Source organism: Acinonyx jubatus, chromosome E2 (genome assembly GCF_027475565.1).
Source record: "Acinonyx jubatus isolate Ajub_Pintada_27869175 chromosome E2, VMU_Ajub_asm_v1.0, whole genome shotgun sequence".
NCBI classification, from domain to species: Eukaryota; Metazoa; Chordata; class Mammalia; order Carnivora; family Felidae; genus Acinonyx; species Acinonyx jubatus.
Genome location: NC_069396.1, coordinates 531894 through 552452, shown reverse-complemented (window position 1 = coordinate 552452; position 20559 = coordinate 531894). Strand labels below are relative to the sequence as shown.

The 20559-nt window shown below is 53.8% G+C and overlaps 2 protein-coding genes across 2 annotated transcripts; one reads left to right on the top strand and one right to left on the bottom strand.

The window, feature by feature from the left end:
- Window positions 1-221: 221 nt before the first annotated feature.
- Window positions 222-8489, bottom strand: CHMP1A (charged multivesicular body protein 1A). The gene is made up of 7 exons (XM_015070594.3): window positions 8371-8489; window positions 6490-6509; window positions 4344-4421; window positions 3338-3484; window positions 2856-2984; window positions 2231-2418; window positions 222-1682 (listed from the first exon to the last, which is right to left on the bottom strand). Exons 1-7 carry the CDS (start codon window positions 8375-8377, stop codon window positions 1661-1663), a joined length of 591 nt encoding a protein of 196 aa, XP_014926080.1. The 5' UTR covers window positions 8378-8489; the 3' UTR covers window positions 222-1660.
- Window positions 8490-8577: 88 nt separating this feature from the next.
- Window positions 8578-20350, top strand: SPATA33 (spermatogenesis associated 33). The gene is made up of 3 exons (XM_027076489.2): window positions 8578-8703; window positions 9040-9204; window positions 18682-20350. The coding sequence occupies exons 1-3, from the start codon at window positions 8667-8669 to the stop codon at window positions 18885-18887; spliced, it is 408 nt and encodes a 135-aa protein (XP_026932290.1). The 5' UTR covers window positions 8578-8666; the 3' UTR covers window positions 18888-20350.
- Window positions 20351-20559: the final 209 nt, after the last annotated feature.

The window sequence follows — 20559 nt, the reverse complement described above, 5'->3', positions numbered from 1 at the left end:
TAAAATCACTTCAAGGCAAAAACTTAAAACTTCGGATTCTAATTCCATCTGTGGGGGTGGAGCCTGAGAACATGCATACCTCACCCCCCACCCCACCCGCCCTCCTCTAGGTACCCCTCCTCAGCCTCCTAAATGGGGGCCAGAGAGCCATACCAAGGGTCCCGCCTACGGCCCCACCTACGGCCCCCTGCCCAACCCAAAGCCAGGAAAGCAAAGCTAGAGAAAGTTCTCAGGGATCAATTTGTTTACTCACAACAGTGTTTTAGGAACCGGGCAAACACACCCACTGCTCTTTGATGAGCCACAGCCATGGAGCCCTGTACCCCCTGGGCAGCAGGACTCTCAGGACCTTCTCTGCACCCCTGCACGTGGGCGCCCTGAGAGACCACGGCCAGGGAGTGAGGCGAGGTTGGCACTGAGGAAGGGAAGCCAGCACTCTGACCCTCCCTCTGGGGTCTCCCATCACCGTCCCGAGTGCCCAGGCCAACACAGTGGACTTCACAGAACACCCACAGCCACCAGGCCCAAGAGATCAGACATAGCGAGTCACGGTAAGGGCCTCCAACGTTTCCGTGCACAAGAGCCGTGGGTGTGAGGGCAGGCCCGGCAGCTGAAGGCATCTGGGGAGGACTGGTCGGGGGGTCAGTCGAGCACGGAGCTGGGCCCTGCTCAGTACCAGCCACGAATTACCCACCGTCCCACCCCCCCAGCCTGTGCCAAGAAGGAGGCTTGGACCAACACCCCCCATCTGCCGCCTGCTCCTATTTTGGCAAAAAAACAAAAAACCCAGGAAGCTTCAAGAAAACAAAGTAAACTTCAGGACATGAAAAAACTAGAAACCACAGCCCGTCACGGAAAATCTTCAGGAGGGGGCTGCAGCCAGCTGCTCGGCTGTGGCTGCCACGGCCCTGCCGGGGGCACCTCTCCCAGCCCCCGAGCTCCGGCCAGCCACTCTGACTTCCAGGTCTGACGGTGTGGGCAGGAGGAGAGCCCAGTCGCGGGGAGGCACCTATTATTTACAGTACAGGAGAGCACGGTGCAGGGGCAGCACCCGACCAGGAGCGTGAGACCGTCTGCTCCCCGCTGGGAGGGGCCTCGGTGCAGACCCTGAGTTCCTGGAGGACACACGACACGGCTCTCAGGGCCCAGGTCCTCCGGAGGCGGCAGTGGAACGAGACACACACACCCCCCCCGCCCCAGCCCCCGGGTGGGCCCGCCTGGACTCAGAGCCTGGAGGCTTACACTGAAACCCCGAGTGGGGACGCGGCCCGAAGCAGGAAGCAGCCCTGACCCCTGCTGACTGCCAGCAGCACGGAGTCCGGAGGCCCCCACGGTCCACACAGTGTCCACTGGTCAGTCCCCATCAACTCCTCAGAGGGTAGGAGATGGAGAGGGGGAGGCCTGCAGAACCCCAAGCTGGTCAGCCCGAAGTCACAGAAATAACCCACAGAAGTCAGAAGTTTGTGCAAACTCACCCACCAGGACACAGAGCTACCATCTACGCTAAGAGGAACAATTCCCAGGCCTGGAGGTCAGGGCTGCGCTGCAGGGCGTGCAGGAAGGCAAGAGGCGTGGGGTGGGGGGGGGAGACGTAGCCCTCGTCCCCGGCCCTTCCCGCACGTCGAGGCGGGGGACGCAGGGCCCTGCAGCAGGATCTCAGCTAGTTTCTCAAGGCGGCCAACCTGTGAACCAACACAACTCCTGTGAGGGAGGGCGAGGGGCAGAAGCACTCTGACCTGCTGTGCGCTCAAGGACAAGACGCCCACCCTGGGGGCCAAAGGCCCCACACCTATCCATGGAGCCGTGACCCTCTCCTTTCAACTTCAGCTTTGCATGGCTGCGTGGGGACAGCAGAGGAAGGCTCGGGGAATGGCCACACGTTGTCAAGAATCTGGTATGTTAGGGACAGCAGAGACCTCCTTTCCTCAAGCGAGCAGTGGACAGGTGTGGGAGCACCATGGCTGACACACAACACAGACACTGAACAAGGAGCAGGGGAGAGAGGTGATCAGATGGGCCCTGGACTGGGCCTCGGGGCGGGGGCCTCCTGGAAAGAGCGGTACTCGCTGGGCCAAAGTCTACCGCACAAGCGCTCCCCCTAAGGCCATGCTGCGCCTCCCTTCCCCCACATCAGAGCACAGGTTGGGGGCACCGAGCCCCTCCCCCACAACCCTAGCGTCAAGAGCATGGAGGAGGGACCGGGGGTGTACCTCTGGGGCACCGAGCCCACCTCCGGGACAGCTGGTCCTCCTGGCTGCGCACAGAGCTCTCCCCCACGGCGGAGGCGCCCTCGGGCAGCTGGCTGAGCTGGTCCAGGACCTCCAGGCCGTTCTCCTCGGCGATCTGCACGATGAGACTGTCCACCTGCTCCTGTGGCGTGGTCAGCGTGGTGGCCGAGCTCATGGAGTCCTCCATTACCTGGGGGTCACGTTCTGGACAGGTGGGTGCAGGCCCCAGGAACCTCCCCTGCAGCCTCAGGAGGACCGCCGCGGCCCCGTTTCCGGCCACCCAGCTCAACCACGTTTCCTGCCCACTCCCTCCACCCGCACGAGGCTCCCGCCCCCACTCTCTCTAGGGCACTTCCTCCAGCGCTCTCAGCTCCCTGGATGTTGAGCTGACACGTCTGCACACAGCCTCTCTGGCCAATCACTGGGAGAGGCCCCCACACCCTAGCCCCAGGCCTCCCTCTTCTCTGCTAGGCCTCCGTGTGCCGACTCCAGCCTCCACAAGACTCGGGTGCTCTGGAGGTGACCCCCGCCCCCGGCCACGGGGCACCGCTAGGGAAACACACGCGTGGCCCACCACGAGCCGCCCCCCGGATGCACCCCTGCACACCCAGACCACGGGCGACATACCGACGTGTGCACGTCCAGATTCTGCACCTGCTGCTCGAACCTGTCCATCACCGCAGAGACCTTCTGCAGGTCCATGGTGCTCAGCGCCCTGTCCAGGGCTTTGGTCACCTGCGCCATGTTCTTGGTCACCTGGCATGGGAGAACGTGAGGCGGCGACAGAACTAAAGGAAGGACGGGCCCTCTGCACCCTCCCCAGGCACGCAGTCCCCCACCACAAGGCCCACAGGACTCCAGGCCCGGCCCAGCCAAGCCAGGTTCAGGACAGGCTGCAAGGCTCTCTCCTGGTAGGTCCCCAGACCGTGGGCACTGAAGAAGACTGAGGACGACGCGTCCTGTCCTTTGGTGCTGCCCTGATGGTGTTGAGTGATCCCTACTCCACGCCCAAAGGGGTCTGGCGTGGCTCCCCCGGCCCAGCCAGGCCCCCCGGCCCTGCCGGTAGAGGCCGGTCCTTGTGGCAGGCGACCCCGGGCACGAGCACTCACCCCCTTCATGGTCACGGCCGTCTGCACCTTGGAGGCCACTGCGTCCACGCGGGATGCCATGCGGAGCCAGTTCACACCTTCATTCTTCTTGCGGATAGCGTTCTCGGCATACACGCGGGCGCACTCCACATTCTTCTGCTGAAGGGCCTGAAAGTCGGGGAGGCACCAGCTGGGAGAACATGGCTGTTTGTCCGAACCCTGCCTGCCCTGCTCAGGGACCTGGTCCTGGCTTTGCCGAGGGCGAGATGCGCTAGCGTGGGGCAGCCCCTTCCGCCTGCGGGCTTCGTGAAAGTGCAGAGATGCTAGGCCCCAAGCCTATCCGGGAGCTGGGGTGTCCAGGCCGGGCGCCAGACCAGCCAGCACTGAGGGCTGAGCAGGAGAGCCGGGCCCGGCCTCTCTCCTCCCGCCGCGCTCCCTCTCACGAAACCGGGGCGGGACATGCTGGTGCCGAAGCAAGCACAACCGCGGGGGAACACGAAGGACCCAGAGTGGAGCCAGCCGTCCAGTTTCCCCTCTGCCCTGGGAGCCCCCAAATCCAATACCCCCAGGATCTGCTGCACCTGTAAACGGCTGCTAGAAAGGCCCGCCTGAGAGCTGGCAGACCCCTCCCACCTTCCCCTCTGCGGCGTGGACACCGCCAGCCCCGCCCTTCGCCAGCGGAGGGGCTGCCTCACCGCTGCCCAGGTTCTGAGGCCCGAGGCACCAGGTGCGGAAGGAAGACAGCCGGAAGGGGTCACGGCAGGGGTGGCCGGAAGCCCGCCTCCCGCACGGTTTGTGAGAAAGCAGGTTCAGCACTTTGGAAGTGGATAAAAGGCGCGGACAGTCAAAGAAACAAAGGCAAGGCAAGCACGGTCCTTTGGCTCTGGACACTCTCGGGGGGCCGGGGGCAGACCGGAGCCACCGCAGGCCTCGAGCTGGCTCCTGTGAGAACAGCCGCGGCCAGAGTCGCGGGCAGCGCCCCCCACACGGAAAGAAGGCGCCAGCACAACCACAGACGCGGCCTCACCTTCTTCACTTTGGCCTGTTCCGCCTTGGAGTCCTTCTCTGCCTTCCTGGCCAGCTTCTCCAGCTGCTTTGCGGTGAACTGAGCGGAAGCAGGACACTGAGGTCGGACAGAGCCTGCCCTCCGGCAGGCCCCCCACCCTCACCAGCACCTCCCTGCCCCCATTCCGCCAGTGTCCTCACGGCCCAGGGCTGCACGAAGGGGGCTCCCTGGGTCTCTGAGGCTCGGGGGAAAGGGAGGGCCGTGAGGGTTTCCTACAAGGTCCTCTCCCAGAACACCCTGCCCAAACCCTCCCCCGGAGTGGGAAGTTAAAAAGGCAACTCACACAATTGCCACTACTTAGGGATTTTCAACGTACACAGAAAAAACTTGACAGTGTGTGTTTCAAGCTACCCCAAGTAGCCTGGGGAATAATTCACAATTCCCAGCAGACACACACCTCGGAGTGCTCTCGTCACATGGTACCGTGTATGGGAGGGGCTGCTGGGCAGCGAACGCAACGCCCTGGTACCGCAGCCCCTCTGGGAAGCCCGGTCTGGAAGCAGGATGATGTGGCACGGGGCTCCCACGTGCAGGCCTCAGCCCAGGGGGGCCCCTGCACCCGCTAGATGTGGTGGGGTGGGGGAGGGGCCGCTGCCTGACCTGGAGCCACAAACACCGCCCTCTCGTGGGCGTCCCCCCACTGGCCACTTCTGTCCCGGAACATCCCAGACCGGGTCCAGCTGAGGCAACCCGACATCTACTTGAAATATATCTCAATCTGCAAAAGTGTCACATACCCAAGGATGGCCCTCTTTGCGAGAGAATTCTGTCCCCAGAACCCTCCCTCCTTTCTTTCTCTTAAAATTTGAGTGAGCGAGCGCGAGAGGGCGCCCATGCGTGAGTGGGGGAGGGGCAGAGAGAGAATCCCAAGCAGGCTCCATGCTGTCAGCGCAGAGCCCCACACGGTGCTTGATCTCGCAAACCGTTCGACCCCCAAGATCCACCCAGGAGCCCCGCCTTTTTTCTATATATAGCCCCTTGTCCTTCCGCCAACCCGCTCTGAGGCACCAGCCCACGTGTTCCACTGGCCAGTCCTGGGAGCACATGCAGAGGTGGGGCCCCTGCATCACCCAGCATCACACGGGCCCTCCTGACTGCTCCTGCACCTCTCACTCAGACGATCCGACCTGTGAAAACCCACCTCCCCGAGTGCTGGGCTCACAGGGCAGGGCACGCTCTCGAAGGTCCTTCACCATTCCCATTCACTGCTTAGGTGCTTTTACATCAGTGTCTGCTGCACCTAGCATCCCGACCTTGCTTCCTTCAGACTCGGTAAGCCCCCACTGTCCAGCAAAGGAGCCACTAGCCACATATGGCTATCTAAGTTCCAGTTACCTAAGATGATGTACAAGTAACAATTCAGTTCCTCAAACTAGCCACATTCCAAGGGCTCCGTGTGGCTGGCGGAGGGCAGCACAGATCTGAAGCCCTCACCGCTGCAGAGGGCAGGTGGATGCTCCCTCTCGGGGCCGTTTGTCCGTCCTACGGAAAGGATTTCTTTTGTCTGCCCACCTCACACTCCTCCTCTGCTTAAGGGAAAAATCCAGATTTTCCTGACTCGGAAATGCGGCCCTGAGCACGGTCCACAAGGTGGAAGCTTGCTGAACAAAGTGCCTGGGTGCTGCCAGGTGCTCCCCACTCCCCCCCGGCAGAGCTGAGCCAGTGAGACGAGGAGACGAGCTACTGTGAACACCTTTGCACGCCACTCCTGCCCGGTCTGTCACAACTAACCACGGGTGGTTATGGAGAAGCTTGCCCTGGGCCAGTCATAAGAGGCCGGCTCCGCTGCCTAGAACGCTCGCCTTCGATAGGATTTTAAAGAATTGGAAGCACAGTTCTACGTGCCTATCAAGGGACGCACCTAACACCCAAGTTGTGTCTTTTCAACGTGCTCGCTGTCTCATGGACTCGCCCACTCAGTTGCTTCTGCTCAGCCCAAGACAAGGAAAGAAGGAATGTGCCATGGAGCCAATTCGATACCCCCCTTCGTCATCAGTCTGGGTGAGCACCGTGCAGAAATCTGTGCTTCTGACTGCAACTGCCAGCATCTGACCTCATCTGCCAACCACCAGGACAGGGTTGGGGTGAAAGGTCATTTGGTACATACCTTCAACTGGAACAGGGTATCTGCAAAAAAAGGAGATGGTCTGAGGATTCCAGCTAAGACAAGGGGGCACTTCTAACAACCAGAGGGGGCCGCTAAGACCCTCCTGGACACAAAGAGCCGGATCAGGACGCAGGCATGGATGGGGCCTTGCTGGAAGCCCAGCCCACACTGGAGGCAGAAGCTGGACCGTGTGCTACCTCTGTTCCCCCGCTAGCCAGAGGGCTTGGACAAACACAGTTCCCCTAACCTGTGACTCCTTCCAGAGAACACCAGGATGGCACCGGCTGGCCTCAAGGATCAGTGTGCAGGCCAATGAGGTCATGGACGCAGCACGTGGCCCTCAGTGAAAAGCCAAGGAGTCGTTTGTAATTAATGCAACTTTACAAAGACCTTTGGGATTCTTTCCCAATCTAATAAAACTCGGTACTGGAGGATATTTTATAGACACTTTCTCCCCAAAAGTAAATGGATAAAAAAAGTAGAATGAGGACTCTTATGCTATCAGAGAGCTGACCTACAGAGACCACCCTCCATGGCAGCTGGCATACCTGGGCCATCAACTCAGGCTCAGGAGCCTCCCTCCCGACACAGAGGAACCAAAGAGACGTGGGAGTACTGACAGCTCACTCTTGCTACTCACACACCCAAACTCAAGGACCAGACAGTCCAGATTCACGTGGAAACTCTATTTATTCAATTTCTAGATTCGGAGAATGACGTCTGAAAGGGTTTGCTGCACTAGCCCAAAATGCAGGAAGGAAATCCTGCAACCAGGAGGGTGTTGAGTGTTCACAAATGCAAAGCAAGCACCCCCCGCCCCCCGCTGAGAACCCAGTGGGGTTTCAGGTAGCCCCGTGCATCTGCCACCTATCAGTGCAGGCCCTGGTCAAGGCCAAAGCCGCCTGTGAATCTGTAAATCAGAGCTAAGGGACACTCCTGGCAGGCTCTCCAACTCTCTACCTTACGGTGTGACCCTGGCTCCCTTCCTCCTTCTCTTCACACGTGAGGAGCAGGAACGGGCTCTGGAGAGCAAACAGCTGTTAAGGCAAAACCTAACCCAGGAAAAAAGCTAAACGGCCAAAAGAAAGTTCCCCCAAGAACTGGGTAAACTATGGGGCAAAACCCAACATTTGTGGTGATGGGAGTGCTGGATGTGTGGTGCTGAAGCAACCGCCGTAGAACTTCCTTTGTGACAACGACACAGTTGTACAGTTTTTTTACGTTTCACAAAGTGAGTTTTGATACCTATCACACCAGCCCCTAAACGTTCTAGCAAATGTATGTACCTCACTTTACCACTGATTCTTCCTGTTCTTTAGTGTCCCCGAGCACGGACGGGGCGGAGTGAGTGCTGTAGACAGTGGAGGACAAGACCAGAGGGAGCTAGATGACTACCTCTGTTTCCGCATCTGCAGGATTGGGGCATAAAGTTCCTATCTCAAGAGCTGTTGTACAGTAGGCCACATGCACAACCGTGCCTGGCCCACAGTAAGTGCTTTTTGCCTGAGCTCTTCCTATTTTTCTTAGTGGTGTTTTGGGGGCAGTGGTGCAACTGTCTCCTTTTCTGGTGCCCTCTGACCTGACATCCCAGGACCCCAAGGAGGCCGATGTCCCTAGCCGGTATAGGAGCTGGGGGGTTGGGAGGCGGACGCTGAGGAGTCTGGGGGCAGGGGGGCAGGGTGTGGGGTTGAGGATCCTTATCGGGTTCTGGGCTCGAAGCTCCGGGGATCGAGGATCGGGGTACAGGGCCGGAGATCCAAATCCCTGGTCGGGTATCGGGGTCTGGGGTCTAGGCCCAGGGATCGGAGATGGCTGTCCGAGATTGAGGCCTGGGGGAGCCCGGCTGAGCCCCGCCCTCCCCCGGTGGGCGGGGTCTCTTACCGTCCATGGCAGGTCCGGCAGGGGCAGCCCTCGCAGGAACCGACTGACGGGAACCCCGGGGCCGAGTCGATCGCACCAAACAGCTCCGTCGCGAGGGAACTTCCGGGGTCACCGCCCACTTCCGGCGACCGGCAGCTCTCGCGAGACCACGACGCAAGTCCCGCGGGCGGGGCGGGGCGGGCCGTTGCCGTGGAGACCCGCGCAGGTCGGCCGGGTTAGCGTCTGTGAGTCACTCCCGCGGCGCGCCAGCAGAGGTACGGAGTGCGGGGCTGCGCCGGGGAGCTGTGGGCTCACCTATGGGACTTTCCAAAAGCAAACACAAACCTAGGAAAGGTAAAGGGCCGTCGGCCCGTCGTCTCATAGGCCCCGCGGCCGCGGTTCGCGCAGGGCTGGCGGGGCGACACGGGCGCTCGGCGGGGTCCGCCCACGCCGGGGGCTGGGGGCGCTGGGCGCCACACCCGCCCCCGCTCCTCACTCCTGAGTGAGGCGCCTGAGTCCTCCCTGGGGAGGACTGTGCCTCGGGAGTCTTTTCACCCACGGAAACACCCACGTTCAGAGAGACGGACGGACCCAAGGCTTGCGAGCTTCCTTGTTTCATTGTGGGCCAAAGCAGCCAACTGAAGGATTGGGATCCAGTAAACTGTAGGACTAATTGTCCGTGTGTTTCAGGTGAGGAGCAAAAGGGGCGCGTCTATTCAGTTCCCAAGGCCAAGGAAAGGCCGACGGGCAGGCATTCTCAAGAGTCTGAGAAGCCTCCGGACACTAAGCCTGCAGAGAGCCTCCATGGAAAGAGAGGGGCAGCCAAGCGGCAGTGGCCTTCATCTGAAGTCGAAGGCAAGGCACGCCCAGGAGGGGACAGAACCTGAGGCCGGGGAACGTGGGGGTGGTGTAGAAAGGAGCCTGAGTGGTGGGATACCAGTGGCAGGGGGCATGCCCTAGTGAGGGAAGGGTTTTAGGCCCTTTATGTAGGAGGTAAATATCCAGAACTGTCGGCGGAAAACAGCAGTTGGATAAAGGTTTGGGTAACTTTCCAGATGGTAGATGCATAGCAGAGTCCAGAGGGACTTCGCAGCGTCTGGCTGCAAGGCAGACCCACGGTTCCCGAGGGCCGAGTGTCTTTGGGCAGGACTGTTGCCCCCTCAACATTCCGCAAACTGGAACAGGACCTGGGAGTCCTGTAAGAAGGGATGTGGGAACTCAACCCGGGGCACAGGGATCAGAGGAACTAGGACGTCGGTGGGACAGAGAGGTCAGTTTGGTGAATGTATTCACTTTGTTGGCAGCCCAGTGTGGCCAGACCTTTGCAGGTGGGGGTGGGTGGGGGATGAGGCCGCAGAAGCAGCCAGAATATGAAGCCTTTCATCAATTTTATCATGTGCATTATGGAAACGCAACTGTTAAATTACTAAAACAAGGCAGGTGTGATGGGGTTTGTGCCTTGGAGAAGTCTTTCTCCAGAATAGAGGCTACTCGGGGGTAGTGAGGGGACCTGTCATAGGCCCATGGCAGCAACGGAGTAGGAACTAATGAAGTATTGGCAGTAGGAATTCTGAAAGGATGCGGGAGGTAGGACCCGCAGACCCTGCTGTTGGAGGGGACGTGGGGCATCACTGACCTAGGAATGAATGGTTGGTAGGTCAGACGATGCTGGCCTGGTGAGCACGGGTGGGCTCCGATTGAGGCACCTGTGAGGTCAAGGGCAGGAAGCCGTTTGAAATGAGGGTGCTGGGCTTGGGAGCAAAGCCCGGACTCCAGATCCTGCTGTATGAACCCTTGCCTGAGTGGAAGACTGCAGGAAGGGCCAGCGTCCTGGGAAGGAGGTTTGAAGAACGCTGCCGGTCGGTCAGGAGCCTTCTGGCTGCAAGTCACAGAGCAGCTAACAAGGTGCGGCTGTACTGCTGAGGGCTTCAACACCTCCCAAATGAAGGGTCACAAGAGGGCACTCACGGTGGCTTGCTCAGCAGCATGCCATGGCATCAAGGACTGTTTGGGTCTACGCTTTTGCCACCCTCAGTGTTGTCAGAGAGCTGGATGGCCCTTGGCGTCACGTGCAGACCGGACTGCTGTCTCGTTCACGAGAGGCCATTCTCCGTGCAAGAACCTTCCCTTGGAGTGTCTCACCTGCCCAGCATCACCAGGATAGGCTCAGATGTGAAAGTTCTGGGGCTGAACTTCTGCCAGTACAGGCAGGTGGGTGTCGGCTGGAGAGGCATCTAGTGCCTGTCACACCCTCCTTTCAGAGGGTAGAGAGACGGTGGATATAGAGGGGCAAGGTCAGAGAGCGAGAGTGAAGGTGGAGTTTCAAGAGAGAAGGCGAAGAGTGTGGTTTCTCCATCTAAGGCGGCATCTCAGCAGTGACGGGGAACAAGCTACTGACATCGTGCCCGTGAGGGAGTCCCCAAATCCTGATAGTCCACTGAAAGAGGCCAAATGTAAGAGACCACATGTATCGTTATTCTATTTATGTGAAGTGTCCAGGAAAGACAAATTTATATAAAGGGAAGCCTAGACTAAGGGTGGGAGCAGGGATCAGCTATAAATGGGAACAAGGGGTCTTTTGAAGGTGACAGAAATGTTCTCAATACTGGAACGATGGGTGACCAACACTGAAAGTTTACGAAAAATCACTGAATGGTATGCCTCAAACAGGTGAATTTTATGGTATGTAAATTATACCGCAACAAAGCTGTTAGAAAAGAAAGAAGGTAATTTGGTCAACAGCATTAAATGTTGCAAAGAGATCAAGTAAACCCAGAAAAGGCTGCGTTCAATAAGGCGGACGCAGCGGGTCTTGGTCACCTTGCAGAGAGCAGGATCCGGCGATCAGAACTGCAGACACCTGGTCTGCCAGGTGGAACATTTAAACTAGGGCATGAGCAGCTTCTCTCTCACATTTGTGCTGTAAAGCTGAAGAATTTCCCTATTAGATTTGGAAAAAGTAGGGCCTTGGGAGTCGAAGTTTCCTTCAACTAACCTAATACTACAAAAGCCTAAGAGCCATGGAGAGTCCTAACGAGTCGAAAATGCTGTGTATCACATAAATAATAAAAGTAGGTCTTACTACTATGGGATAAAAACCAGAAAGTTCTTTCTGGGGTAGGAATGAGGGAGGGAGAGGCTAGCTGACTGGAAGGGAGCCCGTGGGGACGCTGCATGGTGGTAGAAAGTTCTGCCTCTTGTGGGGGTGATCACACAGGTGCATACAATTGTGAAAACGAATCCAGCTGTGCAGTTAAGGACTGGGCATTTTATCTTGTGTGAATTATGCTTCAAAACGCACGGAATACACACCAGTCCTTGTCTCTCAGAGCTGCACCCAAAGTACTGAAGTATAAATCGATGTGACTGACGGAGACGGTGTCTGAGATTTGCTGCGAAGTGGAAAGAGTGGTGCGGCTGAGGACATTTTCCAAAGGCAGCCGCAGCCCCTGCTCTGCCTCCGGTTCTGCCGTGTGACCTTGATGCCCCTCCCACCTGGGCGGGGCCTGTAGCCTCTCCTTACATCTCTGCCAGCTTGACATTCTCTTGTAACCAATAGAAGGTGGAGAAAAGTGGTTTGTGAGGCTGGGCTGGGAAAGGCGACGACGCCGTCCCGCCTGGCTCTCCGGAACGCAGACAGGCGCCTGGAACCCCGAGCCGCCACACCCCGCCGGGAAGGGGCCCAGCCCCCTGGGGCGGCCTCGTGGCCCTGGTCTCTAAGCCCTTCCAGCCTAAGGGCCAGACTTGCGACTGAACAAACCTTCAGGTGATTCTGGCCCCCCCCCAGGGGTCTCCCCGGCCGAGCCACCAGACACCACGTAGCAGTAGCATCAGTGACCAGCCCTGGGGGCCGCCGTCTTGCACGTCCAGCCCAGCGGAGCCTTCAGAGACCACAGCCCCAGACAGCATCCAACTGTAGCCACCTGGGGACCATAAGCGATAGCTGCCCGGTCAAACCTGTCCTGAATTCCCGACCCTTAAAATTGTGAGAAAATAAAACGGTTGTCTCAAGCTGCTACGGGTTGGGGTAAGTTGTCATGTAGCAGCGGTAACTAGAATGGAGGGTAAGCGCTGGGGCAGAGGTGGAGTCTGACCTTGCGCTTGACCTGTGGCAGCTGTGGGATGGGTTCGTTGTCTTGCTACTTCTGTAGATAACTTACAACTTTGCCTTACGAAACCCACATACACACGTTATACCACACATTAACACGCCACAAAAATGTGCAATCGGCCAGTTCCAAAATGCTGGAAATTCTAGTGGGAAAAAAATGACCCTGATTTTTCTGCAAATAAATGACATGGAAAAAAGGTCTACTCTGGCTGCTGTAACAAAATGCCATAGACTGTGTAGCTTCAACAACAGACATTTATTCGTCCTAATTCTAGAGGCGGAGGAGTCCCAACAATCTGATTCGATTCCTGTGAGGACCCCTCCTTGGCCTGCAAACAGCCATCAAATTGCTGTGTCGTCGTCTTTTTTTTTTTTTTTTTTTTTTGCAAGGGGGATAAACAGATACATTTTGCCTGTAAAGACTTTTTTTTTCAACATTTTATTTATTTTTAAGAGAGAGAGAGAGAGAGAGCGCGCGCGCGCGCACAAGTGGGGGAGGGGCAGAGAGAGGGAGACACAGAATCCTAAGCAGGCTCCAGGCTCTGAGCTGTCAGCACAGAGCCCTGTGCCAGGCTCGAACTCACAAACCCTGAGATCAGGACCTGAGGTGAAGTTGGATGCTTAAATGACTGAACCACCCAGGTGCCCCAGATTGCTGTGTCTTCACATGGCTGGGGAGAGAGGGTTGTGGTCTCCTCCTCCTCCTCCTGTAAGGGCACTGATCCCATCGTGGGGGCTCTACCCTCATGAACTCGTCTCAACCTAATCACTTCCCCAAAGCCCCACCTCCACATTTCATCCTGCTGCGGATTAGGCCTTTCACACTCGACTTCCTGACTTCCGGGGGGACCCAAACATTCAGTCCATAGCAGAGAGGACTGTGCAAGGACACTTGAGGGACCTAGGAACCAAATACAGCGTGGGCCTGGGCTAAGTCATTCTTGAGATACCAAATTGAGTATTAGTTATTAATAATGGTTTTCTTAGATGTGACAAGGTTATTGTGCTTATGCTAAAAATAATCCCTATTTAATAAACATATTGCATTAACTATGGGTAAAATTATATGTCTGAGATTTGCTTGACAGTACTCAGGAAAAACACTGAGGAAGATAGACAAAACAAAGGGACAAAACATTGAATCTGGGTGATGCATATATGGGTATCGTTATACTATTGTTTTCATGTGTGTCTGAATATGTCCATAATTTTTTGAAGGTAGAGTGTGCCTATTTGCAATAAGTCAGCTATTTCAAATATCCTGAATGAAAAAAAGCCAATTTCAAAAGATCACATGCTGTAGGATTCCATTTATATAATCTCCAAATGACAAAATTATAGAAATGTGAGAATAGACCAGTGATTGCCAGAGTCATTAAGGATGGCAGGGGGGCGGGAAGGTTGGGGGGAGGGGAGAAAGGTGTGGCTATAGAGGTATATAGCAAAGAGGAGGTCTTTGTGGTGTATCTGGATCTTAGTGATCTTGATCTTAGTGGTGGTTACATGGGATAAAATGGCACAGAACACAAACTGTGCCAAAATCAACATCTTGGTGTTGCCATTGTACTGTAATTATGTAAGATGTTACCATTGGAGGAAACTGGGTGAAAGGTATATGGGACTTATCTGTACTTTCGGAACTTTCTGTGAATTAATAACTTCAAAATTGTAAGTTTAAAAATGTATCAAAATTGGGGCATCTGGCTGGCTCAGTCTGTAGAGCATGTGACTCTTGATCTTGGGGTTGTGACTTCGAACCCCACATTGGGTGTAGAGATTACTTAAAAATAAAATCTAAGGGGCACCTGGGTGGCTCAGCTGGTTGAGCGTCCAACTTCGGCTCATGTCATGATCTCGAGGTTCGTGAGTTCGAGCCCCGGGTCAGGCTCTGTGCTGACAGCTCAGAGCCTGGAGCCTGCTTTGGATTCTGTGTCTCCCTCTCGCTCTGCCTCTCTCAAAAATAGACATGAAAAAACATTTTAATAAACTAAAATAAAATCTTAAAAAAAATACATCAAAATTTGTAATAATTAAAATAATATAGTTCCGGTATAATAGATCAATGAAACAAAATATGGACAAGAATAAGACCTTACTGGGGTGCCTGGGGGGGCTCCATCAGTTGAGCGTCCGACTTCGGCTCGGGTCACGATCTCTCAATTTGTGAGTTCAGGCCCTGTGTCAGGCTCTGTGCTGACAGGTCGGAGCCTGGAGCCTGCTTCACATCCTGTGTCTCCCTCTCTCTGCCCCTCCCCTGCTCATGCCCTGTCTCTGTCTCTCTCTGTCTCAAAAAATAAACATTAAAAAGAAAAAAAAAAAAAGGACCTTACTATGAGTGTGTGTGTATAAAATTAGCACCAAAAGTAAGTGGCAAAGGAAGAATTATACAATAAATTATGCTAGAAGAATTGCTTACCATTTTAAGGGAAAGCTCATGTTGAATTTTAACTTCCTGCTATGTGCTCAGAGAAATTCCAGCTAGGGGAGAGTGAATATAAGAAGTGACTACAGGGGCGCCTTGGGGGCCCCAGTCATTAGGCAACCGGTTCTTGGTATCGGCTGAGGTCATGATCTCCCGGCTTTGTGGGTTCAAGCCCCGCTTTGGGCTCTGCGCTGCCAGCACAGAGCCTGCTTGGGATTCTTTCTCCCTCTGCCCATCCCCTACTTGTGCAGTCTCTCTCAAAATAAATAAACTTTAAAACAAAGAACAGAAATGACTACAAAAATAGGTACATTTTAATATGAGTCCTCAGTGGGGATCATCTTTCTAAGAGTCAAAACAAAGACATTACAAAGAGATAACTGAAGAATCTGACTACGTTAAAAAGTAAAACATCTCCCCAAATCCTCTATAAACAAACGTAAAACAAATGGTAAGGTCAAAAAATATTTGCATCATATGAAAGGTCAAAGAATAACACACAACAGATCAAGTGCTCTGACACATTGTTGATGGAAATACCGATTTTCCTGAAGACAACTTGGTAATGTGGTAGGCGGGATTCTCAGGCCCCAAGATCCCTGTCTGCCGGGAACAACGCCTGTAGAATCCCTCTGCCCCTTGAATGTGGGCGGGGCCTGTGAAGAAGATGGGTGTTACTCCTGTGATCCCGTTAGTAATCCATTGGTTTTGACTTCAAATGGAGTTTATTCTGGGTCAGCCAGATCTAACTAGAGAAGCCTTTTTTAAAAAGTCAGTGTCAGGTGGCTGTGAAGAAGGAAGCTACCGTGTCAATCATATCTCAAAAGAATTTTTTTTTAAGCTGCCACATTGTGAGAGGAGCTGTGAGCAACCTCTACCAACGGCCAGCAAGAAAGCAGGGACGTCAGTCTGTCACCCATAAAGAACGAACCTCTAGCCAGCAGCCTGAATGAGTTTGGAAGGCCCCAGGCCCGCGAGAAGATCCAGTCTGGCTGACAGCTGGATCGTAGCCTGGACTTAGGACCAACAGAATTGGGGATGACAAATACAGGTACTGTTTTAAGCCAGCCACTAAATGTGTGGTGATTTGTTAGACAGTAATTGAAAACTAGTACAGGTAATCTGTATCAAGAGTCCTAAAAAAGATTCGTGTTCCTACGTGAAAACGTTTTAAAACTCTAAAGAACTCTTGTTCTGAATTAGAGAACCTCAATAATGTAAAGATGTTAACTCTCCCTTAATCTATAAAATCAGTGACCCCAATCAGAACACCACAGTTCTTTTTGGGAACTGGACCAAATTATTCTAATGTTTACCTAGGAGAATAAAAACGTAAAAATAGCAGGAAACTGGCAGAGCAGAGGCACAAGAGGGATTGAGCCCTGACATGAAAGTGTGTTGCCAATGGAGACAGCAGGGTGGACGCGTGTCTCACCGTCACGAATTCATGATGAAGGCACCAAGTGGAAGGAGTGGAGGAAAGACGGGAGAGTTCGCTGGGTGGTTCAGAGACAGCTGACTGGACCACTGAGAAAGCAACGACGCTGCCTCGGCCCTTACTCCAATTCTGCAGGAACCAGAACGATGAACATAGTAAAACAGTAACAGTTTTTGTAGGTTGGGTGGAGGGAGCACCTTTTCACTCTGACAGACTCGAAGAGCCAGAAGAAAGAGACTGATGTGTCTGAACCGTTTACGGTACCAGCGCCAATGGCAAATTTCCTAAATGTACAAAAAGCTCTTGCACACAAAAAAGGTCCAAGTGCAAAATGAGCAAAGCATGTGACCAGCATTCACAGGAAAATAAACACCACTGGACTGTGAATAAGCAGCAAGACGCTCACCTCCCCATGCTAAGGTAAAGCTTCAGGGAAGGTGATTGGGACCAGTGGGGGCAGAAGTCAGTACTTCCCATTTTCATATGAATGGGAAAAGATTTAGCAAATTGGCAAGGATGAGGGGAGGGGAGGGGAGGGGATGGAGACATGTCCTGTTTATAGAGTCTTAGTGGAAATATGTATTGATGTAATCTTTACAAAAAACAACTGGACAATACTTACCAAAATCTTCATTCCAGTAAATTACCCAGTAGATACACCCTCACAAATGTGCAAGTACATAAATGAAAGAATGTTCATTGCAGCATCACTTGAAAAAGATAAAAACTGCAAATAACCCCAGTTATGTTCATTAAAGGGAGCTGGTTGTGTAATGGATGGGCCCCAGACAGCGGAACACAGGCTGCCGTGGAAGAGGCCACCCCTGTATGTGCAAACGTGGGGCTCAGCCAAGCCCTGCGAGCCGCTGCCGGACTCCCCCTTCCATAATGTGACCCTAAAAGCATCAAAACAGTGCGTGCACATCATTCCATATGCAGTTTTTAAGTCGCATAGTCATCACCTCTTAGTCTTAATACGCAAGAAGTGTGTATTAATATAAAAAACATGAACTCCCCAACTTAAATGCAAAATATGATGAAATGCAGTTTTTTTACTTATGCTAAAAATAAAAAGGACACTCTCAGTGCCTGGTGCAGGCCATGGGCCCTTCACTGGTAGTTAAAACCATCGGAGCTGTGGATGCGGTGACGAAGAAGGAGGGAGCTCGGGGCCCCAGCATCTCCCTGTACCGTCAGCCTTGAGCACATGACCTCTCTGTGCCTCAGTCCCTTCACCTGTAAAACACAGCTCATAAGAGGACCTACTTCAGAAACTGCTGTGAGCTGGAAGTCACCGTCATCATTACTCTGGGCTCAGAATGATGTCTGACACAGAACGAGCAACTATCCACCCGCCCCTGCCCGTAGCTGGGTTCATGAGGTATTTTAAGCAGGGGACAAAGCAATGGAACCAGTGCAATAGCGTTTTGTAACAATTCTGCGGCAGTGCGATTATTCTAACTCTCCCTGCTCTATTGGGTACACGCACAGAAAGAGACCTCTCTGTAGTGCCTCAACAGAAGCCTGAAAGGCTGTGCCTCAAACCTGTAACCCCAGGGAGGGGGCTGGGAGACACGACCCTGGAGGCAAGAAAGCACTTCTGCTTTCGTCTTGTGTAACGTAAGACAACCTTGGCATTTCGCAAGCTCTGCACAACCCTTGGAAGCTTAAGTTTAAGAGGATGTCGTGGCCGACATCAGAAATGCTAATTCTTCAGCGTTCTGACTGATAAGGTTCTGTGCAGGGGAAACTGCGTATCTGAACCTTCACCTCTGGGACAGACTCTGCCTTTTGTCTTCTTTCTCCATTCTCTCCTTCCAGGTCTGTTGCACGAGCCAGCCAGCAGCTCAGACTCTCCACGGTGGATGGTGGAAGCGTGTCTCCCTTTTCCTTCCTTGAAGGAGGCGTCGAGTACTCACCAGCCTCCTGGCTGAGCTGTCAATCCATGAAAGCTCTGTAACATGTTCTGACTGCTTTTGACCCTGACCACTTCTTTTCCTGAACCACACATCTAATTCTTTTGCTCTGGCCCTAACACAGACATTCTCTGCCTTCTAGAAGGGCTTTTCCACAGACATGTTAAATACCGGGATGTGGGGCGCCTGGGTGGCGCAGTCGGTTGGGCGTCCGACTTCAGCCAGGTCACGATCTCGCGGTCCATGAGTTCGAGCCCCACGTCAGGCTCTGGGCTGATGGCTCAGAGCCTGGAGCCTGTTTCCGATTCTGTGTCTCCCTCTCTCTCTGCCCCTTCCCCGTTCATGCTCTGTCTCTCTCTGTCCCAAAAATAAATAAAAACGTTGAAAAGAAAAAAAAATTAAAATAAATAAATAAATAAATACCTGGATGTTTTCTTCCTTCTAGAGAAACCTGATGTAAAGGTAAACTCGAGCAAGAAGAAAGCTGTCATTCCACAGATCATCATCACTAAAGCCTCACAAGAGACTCTAACCAGCTACGGTTCCATCAGAAGTGAAGAGCAGAGAACCATTCAGGAGCAGGCTGAATGGGGCCCCTACTACCGACACAGAAACCCTAGCACAGTAGACGCCTATGGTTTACGAGAATAAACAAGTGCCCCGAGGAGCTGTCGTTTTTCACTGTGCTGAGTCTCAGCGATGACGGCAGAAGGGCCACCTGCCCTGTGAGAAGCTGCAGCTGCCCCTTCGGGAAATGAGGTCCCCCAGTGACCACCTCGGGCTCACCTGCCCCAGAGCTCTGGCAGCTTGGCAGAGGGCAAGAGTGCCTCTGGCCCAGAGAGTGAACTTTGCGGCAACGAGCGAATCAGTAACCCTCTGGTGTCACTGCCGGTGCAGGGTGATGAACGAATGGCAGGCAGCATATCCCAGTCTCTTGCTGGGCAATTTAAAATCCTTCCCGTCCATTTCCGAAGGGGTGTGGCATAAGTACTCGGCAGTTACGGTGAATGGGACGTCCCCCACACTTGGACAAAAGGTTGGACTCTGAGGACTCCACTTTAAGGTGTCACGTCCCAGAACAGGGACGTGCACAGTCACCCTGCGGGGCCCACGGGCTCCGAGCTTGACTGTAAGCTGATGCCGAGTATTAAAGGATCCAGAAGAAGAATGTGGAATTGGGGTGGGGGCACCCATGGCACGTAGAACTTGGGCAGTGGCCTTGCCAGAGCTGCCATGGGACGGGGGGAGGGGTGCTGACAACGTCCCCTCTTTCTGGCTGTGCATGAGGGGTCCCAACAGGAGGGGCTGTTCAGGGAAGCCCTGCTGGCGTTCCCTCACAACTGGCAGCTCACGGGTCAGGCTCCACTCTCCTCCAGAGTGGCTGGAGGGAACACCCTGCCCTGTCTGGTCCGACAAATTTAGTCTCGTAACAGTATGTGTTTGTCTCCTTGGTTGCTAGAACGGTCAGCAGGCTTTACACTTGGTCTTTATGTCTCTATCAAAGATTTTATGTTTCAAGCAACCTCTACACCCAGTGTGGGGCTCAACCCCACAACCCCGAGATCAAGAATTGCACGCTTCACCTACTGAGCCAGCCAAGCACCCCTGTGTCTCTGTGTGTTGATGAGAATCATACCCCTTTAGTATTAAATACTACAATTGACTTCCAGTTTCAGTATAAACCCCAACATAATAAGTCTCATACTGACATTGTTCAACAACACATTATTAACATCATTACTTGTATTCATTCAATACGTTTACTTACGCATCCTGTCACAACTAAGTGTGTGTGCAGAAGAATCAAGCCCATGCAAATGTGGACTTGACCGCACTGGGTCAGCACACCTACCTTCTCCCTAAAATTTCTAGTACCCAATAATTTCTATTTAAGGAGCGCCTGGGTGGCTCAGTCGGTCAAGCGTCCAACTTCGGCTCAGGTCATGATCTTGACGGTCTGTGGGTTCAAGCCCCACGTCCGGCTCGGTGCGGACAGCTCAGAGCCTGGAACCTGCTTCAGATGCTGTGCTTCCCTCTCTCACCGCACCCTCCCCACTTCCGCTCACACTGTTTCTCTCTCAAAAATAAACATTAAAAATTAAAAAAAAAATCTATTTGACCTAGAAATTGCACTCTTCCTACCCCTGCCCTGAGAATCTCAAACAATCTAAAAACTATACCTACCAAGGCACTATTTCTAATTTCGTTATTAGCTAGAAGCTTAGCTTATGAATGATTAAAAAGGGGCTGGAATGAACTGAACATGATAATTAGTTTAAACTAAAACAAAAGATTCTAAGTTATGATTAATTTCATGATTACC

Excerpts from the sequence above, each read along its gene's own strand:
- CHMP1A (XM_015070594.3), bottom strand. Across the intron at positions 3,485-4,343 it reads AACAGGCCAAAGTGAAGAAG|GCCCTTCAGCAGAAGAATGT; the intron begins GTGAGGCCGCGT and ends CCCGACTTTCAG. Across the intron at positions 2,985-3,337 it reads CGGCCGTGACCATGAAGGGG|GTGACCAAGAACATGGCGCA; the intron begins GTGAGTGCTCGT and ends CTCCCATGCCAG.
- SPATA33 (XM_027076489.2), top strand. The coding sequence starts at position 8,667 with ATGGGACTTTCCAAAAGCAAACACAAACCTAGGAAAG. Across the intron at positions 8,704-9,039 it reads CAAACACAAACCTAGGAAAG|GTGAGGAGCAAAAGGGGCGC; the intron begins GTAAAGGGCCGT and ends CGTGTGTTTCAG. Across the intron at positions 9,205-18,681 it reads GCCTTCATCTGAAGTCGAAG|AGAAACCTGATGTAAAGGTA; the intron begins GCAAGGCACGCC and ends TCTTCCTTCTAG.